Below are 13,532 nucleotides of genomic sequence, written 5' to 3'. Positions count from 1 at the left end.
CCAGTGTACAGCTTGATCACATCAGAGCAAAACAGGAAATCACCATCATACCATCATATGACAAGCAGCTGCTGTACCGAGTGAAGTACATGCAGCCTAAACATGTTCTTGTTCGCTCCAGAGAGCTGGGACGTTGTGTGAAATGTAAATATAAGTTGCAAGCGAACTGTGTTTCTGAGCCTGTGTAGTAATATCCTTTATATAATCATGTTTTTGATCATATCACCTGTTACCAATGAACCTGTTTACCTGGGGAATGTTCCAAACAGGTGTTTTTGGAGCGATCTACAACTTTTCAAATTCATTATGAGCATATATAATTATGAAAATCAATGAGGGGTTAGTTCATTATCACATTCTGGGTTTTTATGTATTTATTTTTACCTCTAGGCTGTCCATGTCATTTCTGTTTTTAGCAACATGTACTGGAGCTGTGTGGGTCTTGGGATGGCAGTGACGGTCAGACGGCCTCTCTGTTTCTCTGACAGGAGAAGATTCAAATCTTTCAATCGATCTTTCAAACAATTCAATCTCAATAAAGGTCGTGCAAGCATCCGCATGCGAAACAGTTTATATGTACAGTGTACATTACTGAAGAAGACCATGGGAGTTGAGAGCGGTGTGTGTTTGCACATCTCAGCAAACGCGTGTTTCGTATACACGAGAATGCAAACACGGCAGAGAAGAGACAAAGGGAGGGAGGAGAGGAGCTGCAGGTCAGATTTCACTGATCTGGTGAAGTGGCAGAGAGTCGATGACAGAATACAGATTTCTATTGACAAACTGGAGAACTGGGGACGGTCAGCTGAAGTTTTTCTGACGTTTAGTATGGCATCTCTCTAAGGTGGGTATCTTAAAACCTGGGGAAATAAACCAGAACTATCTGCATGTTTTGATACGTAGGGCAAGGACTAAGGAGGGGTTCTTCTTTTTTTTTTGTTGTAAATCATATGAATTGACCCTTTAAAATAAGGGGTAGAGTAAAAGACAGTTTAAAGTTTCAAGCCACAGCAGCATCAGGGAGGTGATTTAGAGACTTGGTTTGCATCAGGTGTGATAGCTCAGAGCCACTTCATGCAGTAATAACATTTATTGTAAAGAAAAGGTTTTACACTGCTGCCCTCTGTTCTCATTGGCCTCATCCTCTTCCTGTTACGTCCATCTCCTGTCTCTCCAGCTATGCATGTACTGCATTATGCATGACTCCGAAGGTGGAAATGAGCCTTACTCTATCTTTTACTGCAATCGGCCACAAAGTGCCAGGTTGCATGCATTCTTATTAAATCTCACTCATATGTGGATCATCCCTGTTGTTTATTTCTGTTGCCGTTGTCGATGTCTCCTGTCGTCTGTTGGTAACAAAAGCATCCTGAAGTCTGTCAATAGTATAGGCGTGCTGTGGGATCTAGCTTAAGGAAAAAAATAAAAATAGCAGCTGATTCTCACCTCCTCAGCACCCAGAGCTTATTTATAACACTGCACTGCAAAGATGAATCTGATCACATACTGCACTGCCTCCTGACATGGAGGTCACAAGTGTCCAATGACAATGCAGATATATTGTGAATGTTCGAGTGTAGCCCAAGTCCAAAATAGTGATGCACAAGTAGGCTGAAGCTGTAAATGACTATGTGCGAACCTGTCTGTTGGAGAGAGATCTACTGTATGTCTGCTCCCATCCAACACACCGTTGGACTTTTACCAGGGAAGTTATTGTAAATCTTTAACAAGTCTGTTTTAATATAAAGCTAAAAAAACAAACGGCTCAGGCTTTGAGAGAAAGATGATTTCCCAGACATTAGTTATGACACTATGTGAGGAGCGTTTCAGTGTTGATTTGTACAACAGCCCCACCTAGTGGATCCAAAGGGCAACATAGAGTCAGAGCTTCTTAACACATCAGTTCACCTCTACACACAGCCTTTCTGGGTAAATGAAGCATGAAACCCACAGTGTTCAGGGATTAAAGGTGTTTATTGTTGATAATCAGTGTTTTCATAACACAGAGCTTCAGCATTGACAACGATCATCCGATCAGCAGCACCTCACAAATACTGGCTCTGGCTCGGTAACACAACATCACTGGAAAAATCACACGGATTCTCTGTGACAATACCGAGCTGCAAATCCTCATTGTCTATGAAATAATACAATTTCATTACACAATTTAGTAACATGATCAGATGATTTTCCATCTATTACTCCAACTTCTCAATCAAACTACACATATATTTCTGTCAAAAGGTCATTTGAAAATCAAACGCACACAAAAATATTCAAGTATAATCAATTTCCTATTCATTGATTTTTCAAGTTAATACAAAATTCTCCATTTTGCTGCCAAAGGTTAAAAATCTGATATATAACTATATCATCTACCAAATGTCCTCAATCATCAAAAATAAACACATTTAAAGCTTGAATTAGTTTAATGACTCGGGAGACTGGTATAGATGGATATCTGAGCTTCCACTTCCACTAAAGATTCTCCTGAGTTGGGCGTACATTTTGTAGCCTACGTGGCTTTTATTTATTTTTAATGAAAAAAAAATAAAAAAATTTCACAGTACATTTACTCAAGTTTTGTGTTTAGGTACAATTTTGAGGTATTTCACAACATTTTGAGGCTCCATTCATTTATTTTATTGGCAATCAGAATGTGACTATTGGGTACTTTTATTACAACACTGTATTTTAATGAATCTAAACTTGGGTAAGAAAGACAGTTCCATGAAATAAATATTTAGCTGGGGGCTAAAAACACATTTGATGTTGATAAAAAATGTCCTGTTTTTGTTCCGGCTACTTTTGTGTCAATATTGTTGTCTGATGATGAGTTCATCACAACCTGCTCTCAGAGTGTGACACATCTCCAGGTCGGAGGTCAGTGAGCTCCTGCTGTAGCTACATTTCCAGATGTGGTCTCTACAGTCATGTCAGGGTCTATTTCAGGGGGAGCAGGGGAAAAAGCTGCCTGCATGCTGGAGGTAATTTCATGATGGGTGGTAATGGGGATAATCAGTAGAGCCTTCCTCTATGTTTCTTCCAATAACAGACCGTGTGCTCACACCTCTCTCTTTGCATTGTATACTATCATTTGTGTTAGTATTAAGTGGTTTTAGTATTGGTGTAGAGTACGTTTTTGTCCCATTAGTGCAAAATTTCACTAGTTTTTCACTAAGTGTGATTTTCTGTCAGTGTGGAACATCGATGCTCTGGGTGAAGTGTTCCCCGGTGTACAGGCCGTAGTGGAGGGTATCCTTGTGGGCTGCAGCCCACGCCATCTGCCGGCTGGAGAAGCGAGCAGCCCAGTGTCCCTGAGGGTCCACCGTGATCACCCCACCCAGCCCATCCACTCTGGACTTCATGCAGGCCAGGCCTAAATCACTGGCTGCCTCTACTGACTGACCTGAGAACAGAGGGAACAAGAAATGTAGTCCAACAAAAACTGAAGTAAAGGCTCCGATCGTGGCTGATGACTGGCAGCTAACCCGCTATCCTGCACCGTCCACTGGGGGAGAATGTTAAGCAAAGTCAGGATCCTATCAACAAGTTTCCTGGGGAGGTTACTGGGCAAACAGTTAAGGACATGTAATTTATACAAGGCATAAATAAGCTGATGGAAAAATAATTATCTGGTTGTAATGACTTTCACCAAAGTACCTGCCTGTCATTACAGCCCCGGACGGTGGCGGCAGCAGCTGCTTTTTAAAACTCTTTGCTTTCAGAGGGAATCTTCCTGTAGGTAGGCGTTTTTCAGGGTGATTACCGCACAGCCCCTCAAGACAGAGGAATAGCGCCCTGTTACCATGTCAAGCACCAGTTCCGGTTAATAGAGAGGATTCACCCATTCGCGCAAGTTATCATTACTTGAGTTCGATGTACACTGATCAAGATTAATTTTTTCAGGTTTGTACTAGGAATTTAATGCTATAATTATAAAACTAACTTTCTCTCGGGGTGGGGTGATATTGGCTGAGTATGCCTTGGCTACACTACATGACTTTCAAAGTCGTGAGATCGCTGTACTGTTCACTCGCTCGCCAGTCAGCCTCTAATCTTTTGTGAGTGATCTCCAAAATCTGTTGGCAAGTGGAAAATCAGGGTTTAATTCCTGCAGTGTGAACTTATTCGGCTGTCTGCCTTTTCCTGCTCTAACTGTCATTATTATAACTGCCTATAAAAATCTAACTTAACTAAACTACTCCACCGTGTATGCGTTACATGTAACAATTGTGTGTGTGTGTGTGTGTGTGTGTTACCTTGCTCCATGTGGTACAGGATGTGTCTGGCTAGAACAACCTTCATGATGGCTTCTCCGTGGCCTGTAGTTGAGACTGCTCCCACCGTGTTGTCAGCAAAACCTCCACACCCTGACACACACACAAACACACACACACACACACACAATTTCAAAGGCAGTGACAACATGAGAAAAAAAAATCTGGCTTTGAAAATATACTTATTTTCGATTAAAAAACAGCAGTTGTTTAGGATGCAATTACACATCAATTTCACTAGAGGGGACAGTAATGCTTCAACTCTTTTCCTCTTGAAATAATCTGTTGCAATTTAAGCCAACTTTGACACTTAATTGATCACTGATCAAAGCTACAATTTAGTCTTGTCACGATATCCTAATTTTCCATTCTGGCTCCATTACTATGGAAGAGGAGCAGCAGTTAAAGCGCTCTGGATTTAAACAGCACACAAAATATGATTAACAGACAGTGACCATTACAGGTTCCCTGTCATTCATTGAAATGATGTCTGAAAAGTTTCACCTTTTTATCTTTACCAGATAGCCTTTGTTGTTAAAGCCAGACGTCTGTTTCAGAGAGCGAGGCTGTGACTTGGCCACTGACTCATGACAGTCGAATCACTCATTTACTGATAGTGACAGATTAGACAGGGCTGAAGCGGCCAAAATCCACTTGCTGTTGTTTACTAAAGCTCAGTATAAAACAACTGTATTGATGATTCAGCCCCTGCCACACCAATCTATACTTATCTTCTCAAATTACATATTACTCATGCAACATTAGGGTTATTGGTATAAGCCAGTCAGCGTTGTGGCTCTGACATAATGAATCTCTGTTGGTATTACACTGGTTGTCTACTGGAAGACCTTTTGACCAGACTCCAAAGGCATTTGACATGATGCAACCTTTTCTGCATTGTAAAACATGTGTCAGGACTATTGCATAGTGTGCTGTTAGCAAAAATAGAGCTCAGATGCTGTGTTTCCATCACTGTGTTTTTATGAGTCATTTTGAAGTATCGCATTTGAAACAGGCTAACTCAAAAAGCTTCCTCAAGTTCCCCCCCAAATTAACACAAATTAAAATGACTCTTACGAGTTCGTTTTTGCCTTTTTCGAAAGAGATTCATGAACTTAAGAGACTTTTTCTTTTGCTAGAATTTCAAATTTTGTTTCAAATTTGCTTGATGATTACTTGGAAACACAACTACAATAATCTATTAACCATGCAGGCTTTAATTACTAACTAACCACACATGTTGAATTTCTGCTGGTCACTGCGAATGCCCTGGAGCCAGACACCATGGAACACCTTCAATGGGTCAGAGCCAAGTCCAATTCATGATGGGGTCCAAGGACCAAAGGTTTCCCAGCACTGTAACAATGTAATGTTATTCGCCTTACCTGTTAGTCTTTTTATTGTGTGTGTGATGACTGACCTATGCAGGGTGTGTCGCCCACTCGTCCCTCCATCTTGTTCAGGATCCCACCAGTGGAAGTCGCACAGGCTACGTTGCCCTGGCTATCGACTGCCACTGCTCCAACCGTGCCCATCTTCCCCCTACACAACAAAACATACAGGGACAGCAGAATCACGTTTGGATGAACTAGTAACCTGGTAAACCAGTTATACCAAGCTGAAGCCAGATTAAGGAACACTCCACCAAAGAAAACTTTATCTTGAGAATCAGCTCCTCACTGCTGGTAGGATAAGAAAGGAATGTGTCTTGCTCTTTAGTGGAGAGTGCAGCATGAACAATGATGACCCAGAGTCACAGCAAAGAAAAACCTGTCCAAACATCCACAGAAGCTTCTCAAATTACCGCAGCTGCATTATTCAGCTCTAACAACTCCAATAAATCTTTACTACATCAGCAGGTTCTGAGATATGAGGAGTTAATACCGCGACAAGGACGTAGTGTGTTTAGTTATGATGTGTAGAAACTGTATGGCCTCTGCATTCAGTTAATTGTGCTTTCCTCCGTCCTCGCTCCTCCCTCTTCAAACCCAGAAATCAAAAATCCCACCATCACTGCAATTTTGAAGCGGCTCAAATGTGAAGACGAAGAGGTTTCAAGAAGAGTTTTGAGGAAAACCCCAGTTGTATTCTATTTCATTTCACCCCTTGGCCAACTGATCCGGTGAGACACTTAAAGGATTGATTGTTGTCCCTCATAAGTAATTGCAGTCTGGAGAGACTGAAGAAGCTGCTTACAGAGCGAAGTACAACAACATCTCATTTCTAATGGACCATAGCTTATTTGGAACAAAGCTTTAAATAATGTTATGTCTCACATTTGGCACTCCACAGGGTTGGCATCAGGCGCCAGGTTCTTCCTCCAGCGCATGCGGGAGTACTCAGTGATGAGGGACTCTTGGGGCACCTCAGGGACACCCATGGACCGGGCGAATTGTTTGGCACCTTCGGCTGTCAGACACAGATGACTTGTCTGAGAAAGTGAACAAAGTTCACATCAATAAACGCACCTATAAACTATTGCAAAGCTTTGTTGTACTTGGAGAACAATGAACTTGTTTTAAGGTCACTTTTCAAATGTGATTGCATAACGATGGTTCTTCTTTGTTTCTTTATGATTGCACTGCAAACTGCAAAGAATCTCTTAGCATTAGCAAAGTTCAGACAAAGATCTGAATTTATCTTAATAAATATAAATAATATTCTTAAATTCACCATTGACTTGACCATCCTATATTTACATGTACATACCTTGTCCATAACCAGTCTTGCTAGCTGGATAGGGTTAGCTATGTTGCGTACAGCAGACACGGCACCACTACCCAGTGTTTTCCCCTCCATCACAAAGGCATCCATCTCCACATCTCCTTTGGCGTTCAGTACCGACCCGCAACCTGAAATATGATTTGAGAAATGATGTACTAGAGTCTTGACTCTGGGGACAAACTCCTACCTTTTTAATTTAGGTGCACCAGGATTAATTTTAATTTAGGTGCACCTAAAAATACATTTTCATTTAATTTCTTCATATATCATGTAAATGATTGTAAACAGCAATAAATCTGAAATACATGTTTTCCTTCATTTAAATCACATCACATACATATCAATGACTAAATTTCAGGCGCACCGGTGTGACCAATGAAAATATTTCACTTGACTGATTTTTAGGCGCATATGCAACCAAACTAGTCGCACATTTAGCAGCAGTGTACTGAGTACAGTGGCACCTCTCCACTGTTTGGGAACAGCTAAGGGTTGGACCAAAGTGTTGGACACAATGACAGAAAACTGAGCAACTAACCAACAGCAAATCCATCCAATAGTTGGGCAGAAGTAAATGAGCTAGAAATAAGTGTATTGCAGATGGAGGGTATTATTAATAATGCAGCAAAAACTCCAAACTTTCAAGGACAAAAAAGGATTACAGCATAACCAGCTTAGTCAAAGACAAATAAAAGAGGGAAAAAAGATAATCCATGAAAACGCGCACAAATATTATGAGAAATGTTTGAGGATAAATCATGGACATATGGAACATATAAGTGATTAGATAGAATAGTAATACATGGACAAGAAATATGTGCCATACATGCAGATTTGGATATGTGGATGACAACACTGGCACCTTATCAACAGTCCAGATGGAAGAAGAATGCAATACATGTAAGACAAGTGATTTTACGTTGCACGTGGCTTATTACATACAGTAGTGTGTGTTTTCACGTAACCTGCATTGAAGGCGGGGTTGTTCTCCAGATGGGTCACAGCCTCGACCACAGCGTCCATGCTGCTGCCTCCTCCCCGGAGGACAACGTACCCTGCTCGGACTGCTGAGCTCACCCCCCCGGTGGACAGTTCTGACCGCTCCTTCGGGATATGACCCGCCCCTCCATGGACCACCACCACTGGCAACATGTCAATCACCTGAGAGGGAAATGTGGAGAGACGAGATGTAGACACTAGTTTTAAAGGTGCTCCAAGTAACATAAAGGATGTGAGTGTCATGTGCTGCATTCATGCCTCTGTCTGCTCCACTGTCATGGTTCCTAATAAACACTTCCAAATACAGTTTCTTTGTGCTGATCAACTGAAACATCAGAAGTAATACATCTTCTCTAGCTGTGTCTTGCTTCTTCTAATATGACTGAGTGCAACTTGATTTCAATATCCAAATAACTAAAGACCATCTTGAGAATCAAACCAGCCGTGTCGCTATTGATGTTCTGACCCATGACTTCTCAAGTAGTCATTACTACATTATTACATGAGTACTCAGTTATACTGGTAATAACATATGTAATAACTTTTGTGTAACTTCACAAGATTGTGTGGTGATTAAAAAAGATTGATGTTGCAATCTTTAGCACGGCCAGAAGTCAGCCAAGAGCGAACCGAATAAACCAGAACTGTTCATTTTAATTTGGAAGGCTGGATCTGACCCAAACTTGGGCCAATTCTGGCTTATTTGGTTTGCTCTTGGCCGACATCTGGCCATGCTCTACACCGAATGTGGGCTGGATGAGGGTGTCTGGTAAGATTATGGACTCTGGGACGCCAGAGTTTAATGGTGGGTTGACTTCTTCGGTACCTGGTTGAAAAACAAGACACAGCAGCTTTCACATTGCTTATGCAAACCAACTAAAAAAAACATCCTCACTTATACATTGCTGTACAGTACATGTATAGCCCTATGTATTCAATATTTGCTTACTGAGCTACATTGTCAGTCATACCCAGCTGTGACTCACACAGCAGCTAAGACTAATAAATCATATATGACAGAAGACAAAGTTATAAAATATTATACATTACTAACTGGTGAAATAGTCGTTTCCTACCTCTGATTTGTTTTTATTCCACAGCTACGACAGAAGTCCTGGTTCTACTCCTCTGGGCTGGTGCGTAGTTGGGCAGCCTTACATCTGAAGGTGCGACCAACCGGACAAAACAAGTCCTCGCAGGTTATTTATTGACGCTGTTTGCATGAAAGTTTAACTTCTACTCATATGATATTACTTAAAAAATATCATAATAAAATAAGCTACTATCTCTACCTGCTGTCAGTAACAAAACTCGCTGCCTCTCTCGGTGAGCTGTGCTGTGTTTTTAGAAAAAACAACCGTGAGAGGCAGAGTGGTTCCGGCTAACGTTCCTGTGGGACAGCGTTGCTAATGCCGCAGACGGTAAAGAAAGGAAACGAGCCAGGGCTACATGTGAAATTATTCAACAATGTACTCAAATGTTGGTTTTTATGAAGATTCCCACTGCACCTGCTGTACATACCCGGAAAGTTGTCCTGTTTGCATGCAGCTTTAATTTGGCTCTCGTCCGGAGATATTGAGAGCGTTCATTTACTGTAAGAGTCGTGAAGTTGAGGAGAAGCAGCAGCACTTCCGGGATGTGACAATAACGGTTTCGAACACTTTCAAAATAAAACCCTGTTTTTCTAAATAACATGCAGCAACTTTTATTATGTCATGCTAAATGCTAAGAAAAAATATAAAGAACATGTATGAAAAATATGTTTGTAATTTTGTTTTTAATAAAGTGGCTTTCACTGAGGGAGCATTAATGTTGTTCTTCCTCTTTTATGCAAATGAGAAAATCAATTTAAAGACATGTATATGAAAAAAAAAAAATTACTAGATTTACACTGAATATTTCATATAATAATAATAATAATAATAATAATAATAATAATAATAAAAGTAATAATAATATAATTACAACTGGGCTATTCTTCCAAGGCTCTTCAGACATAAACATACAGTTTTAGCATACTTATTCCATTTTCATGGCACTGTTGTTTTTTTGTTTTGTTTTGTTTTGAAATATACAGTGTACCTCTAACCAATGCCAATCAAATACAAAGAAACCAAAGCACATTGGACTGAAAGGTAAACGTTACGCTACACACAAAACTAAAAAACTAAATAAAACATAAAAATTTGCAAGAATTTAGTTTTCTTAAATGTGTGTGAGCAGGAGGGGCCTGAAGACACAGCCCAGGCGGGCTCCGGTGTTGAATCAGTCCAGCTGTGTGGTGTCTGCTTGTGAAGAAGTCCAGTATCAAGATGGAGAGTGTGCTAATAGAGCCCAGAGGGTTAAGTTAGCCCATCAGTTTCATAGAGAGATTGTATTGAACGCTGAGCTAAAATCCAACAAACAACATTCTGATGTGGATCTGTCGGTTCTGAATGCATACCTGTGAGGGTCCGGACTGGCTGGGATGTTGCCTTCGATGTGCTGAGGAACAAGTTTCTCAAAAGACTTAATCAGAATGGGGGCAAGAGCCACAGGGCGGTAGACACATGAGGCTTGTTAAGTCTGTCATGAACAGTGTCTTGTGACACTGATTTGTTAAAAAAGTCTGTGATGACATCAACTAGCTGACTGGCACACAGTTGTAGTGCATGGCCATGGATATTATCAGGCCCCACGGGTTTACTCATATTCACTCACAGAGGATGCCTCTCAGATCTGCTGTAAATACTCACAGTGGCAGGTCCTTTTTCAAACACCTTTTTAGTGCACTACAGGTTTTGAAAGCAGACCTGATATAGTTCACTGTGCAACACCTCATTTATCAGTTATGAAACAACTCCTGAATGAAGGTGGTACTAATGAACAGATCACATTCTACTGACATTATACTCTCTTTGGTCTGTCATTCATTTTGACAAGTGTGCATATTTCCATCTTCTTCTCCATCGCTGGTTTTGCAGCATTGTGGGAGGGAACGGTTCTCTGCCTTCTCATGAAAGTGAGACATCTACAAGAAAGTAACTTATTGAAATGAGAAAGTTGTAGTTGGATGTGTAAACTATTCGGCTGTCTCCCTGAAGACTGCTGCCCTAAATAGGAACCTCCTTTAGGCTGAGTCAGAGCTGTTGAGCAAGTATGCGTTGTTGCATATGCGCCCGCAGTAATGCTCAGGATATTGTTTGTCGGTTTGGGCATGTTATGAGATGATGACGATGATGAAGGGTTTGTGCTAAGCCCGGGTTGTCTTTATTCTTCATGCCTATTTTCCCAAAATGCTACTGGCTCCAGACTTGCACTTAGTGCTGCTCTCAGTACACTTCTCCCTCGCACGTGTAACAATGTTCAGTGAGCTGACCATGGTTCTGAAATACAAACAGAGACTTAGGAGCTCATTTGATATTCCTCTATGAACTTACACAGATGCTGTCTGACCTGGACTCAGCTGATTTACAACACGGTGAGTAGGTTCCTGTAGGGTCCCCTTGAGGCTTCCAGAAAAAATGTGGCAGAGTCTAATTTTGGTACAGGATCCCATTAGCTGTATAAAAAGTTGTCAATTTCAATTTCTAAATCACAATGGTTTCTGTGATTTACACTCCCGAGCAGATTTGCGTGCATCTGAATAGTATGTTGTAACATTTAGGAACCCCTCTCAAGACCACACAGTCTATAATTAAAATGTTGTACACTGACATACTGTAAATGTCACCCTATAGCAGCCATACGTGTGCATGGCGATGTGGTAAACCTCAGGCTCCCTTCTGATTGTTTTACAGCATGAGGAAGTAGTGTGTGCGTGTGTGTGTGTGTGTGTGTGTGTGTGTGTGTGTGCTGGAAGGATGGATAAGGAGGAAGGACAGAAGGAAGGAGTGGAGGGAGAAGAGAGAGAGAGCGAGAGGGTGGGAGGAAGGAGAAAAAAGGGGGATGCGCGTCATTCTAACACGCAATCATTGGTGGGAGCGAGGAGGAGGAGGAGGAGAGTGCACACTCTCACTGTGAAGGGTTTCAGACAACACTACAACATGGTTCCTTGGACTTGCATTCATTTTTTTCCTGATACACAGCATCGCATTCATCACTTGATTTTCGACCCACTTCATAAACAGATATGCATATATAGATGTACATTTCATCTTCATTCATTTTCCATTGTCTTTTCACTTTACACTCTTCTACACTGCAATATTTACTTTTTTGTTGGTTGCAAATATGTCCTACCTTTTATTCTACGTGTGCTTTATTATCCTTGGCACACTTAAATAATGGTTGGGGGTATGATAAAGAGACTCCAGACTATTTTTGTCTTTGCTTGTCTTATTAAACGACTCAACTTAAATCAACACAATCTGGACTCTTCAAGTACCACACTACACTATACACTATGCAACTGGATCCCTTACTTAAAAAAAACAATTAAACCATAAATACAAAAAATAATGTAGGGATGTATGAGGAATGTAATTAACTTACAGTAATTGTAATATATAAAGGCATTTTAATTGATTTTCTGCATGGTTTAAGAGGGTTTTAAGATGGAAAATAATACGAAAGTCAATGTAATAACTTTAAAGGGCCTTAATCTTTTATTTAAGGTGAAAATTCAGTAATGGTTTTTGCTTTATTTGGACAACAAAACCTTTTACCCCTTATCAACCCTTAACCCAGGTAATACCCATTAACCCCCCCTTATTACATAATAGTTTATGAATTTAGCTGTTAATACATCTAAAATAAAGCCCCAGTATAAACCTGAAGTTTACCCAAAGAGTAAGTAAGAATAAAATATAGGCTATAAAGTACTAAAATAATAGTACTTGGTTGATAGGCCTGTATTTAGCAATTTGCCACAAAATTTGGGTTCTTGGAATTGTACTGGAATTGAAAAAAAGTATAAATCAAATAAAAATGAAGGGGCACCTGTAGTGTTTTATTTCTTTAAAAGCCATTTGAAATAAACCATGAAAGCATCTTTCAGGCTAAATTATAATCCATTCATTTACACATACATTTAAAGGGATATATATGTATATATAAGCTAAAGCTGTTGTTATCACACACGTCTCTGAGTTATGAAGGTCTTATAAAACCCACAGTGCACCCTTAAGAAACCCTTTATTTCCTACGTGTGCTACAGGCTGGCGTGAGCGCGCATCTTAACGGTGAGTGGAGCCCCCCATTCTCAAATGAGGGCTGCGCGCTCCCGCCGCGAGAGAAGTGAACGCGCTTGAGGGGCTGCGGTCCCATTGACGGTTCCGTCTCCCTGACAGCAGCATCAGCATCAGCATCAGCGGCGGCGCTGGAAAACAAGAAGTCGCCGCCTCGCCCCGCAGCCACACAGCCAGCCCAACGGACCGAGCGGAGACCCGAGCCACATCCAGGGGACCCCCCTCTCTGCCCGGCCTGAAGGAAGGAAGCGAGATCCCCCTCCCGTGTGCCATCGTCCCGACCGACCGCCGGAGATATGGGCTCCCCGTAAAACGGAGGTGGTGGAGGGCAGAGGCGGGCGGGCGGGCGGTGGGAGGGGGG

The 13,532-nt window shown here is 41.2% G+C and overlaps 1 protein-coding gene across 4 annotated transcripts; it reads right to left on the bottom strand.

Moving 5' to 3' along the window:
* Positions 1–1,955: 1,955 nt before the first annotated feature.
* On the bottom strand, positions 1,956–9,625 carry asrgl1 (asparaginase and isoaspartyl peptidase 1). 4 transcript variants are annotated; one of them, XM_084376615.1, is made up of 9 exons: positions 9,525–9,625; positions 9,296–9,448; positions 9,080–9,163; positions 7,970–8,165; positions 6,990–7,132; positions 6,557–6,711; positions 5,701–5,822; positions 4,263–4,373; positions 1,956–3,409 (listed from the first exon to the last, which is right to left on the bottom strand). In XM_084376615.1, exons 4-9 carry the CDS (start codon positions 8,154–8,156, stop codon positions 3,195–3,197), a joined length of 933 nt encoding a protein of 310 aa, XP_084232741.1. In that variant the 5' UTR covers positions 8,157–8,165; positions 9,080–9,163; positions 9,296–9,448; positions 9,525–9,625; the 3' UTR covers positions 1,956–3,194. The 4 variants fall into 4 exon arrangements, with proteins under 4 accessions (XP_084232741.1, XP_084232742.1, XP_084232740.1 ...); XM_084376616.1 differs by having other exon boundaries at positions 9,296–9,409; XM_084376614.1 differs by having other exon boundaries at positions 9,296–9,625.
* Positions 9,626–13,532: the final 3,907 nt, after the last annotated feature.

This window comes from Pagrus pagrus (genome assembly GCF_965226575.1).
Source record: "Pagrus pagrus genome assembly, chromosome: 15".
Taxonomy (NCBI): domain Eukaryota; kingdom Metazoa; phylum Chordata; class Actinopteri; order Spariformes; family Sparidae; genus Pagrus; species Pagrus pagrus.
Note: the sequence above shows the minus strand (reverse complement) of the source record. Positions and strands in the feature narration are given on the sequence as shown.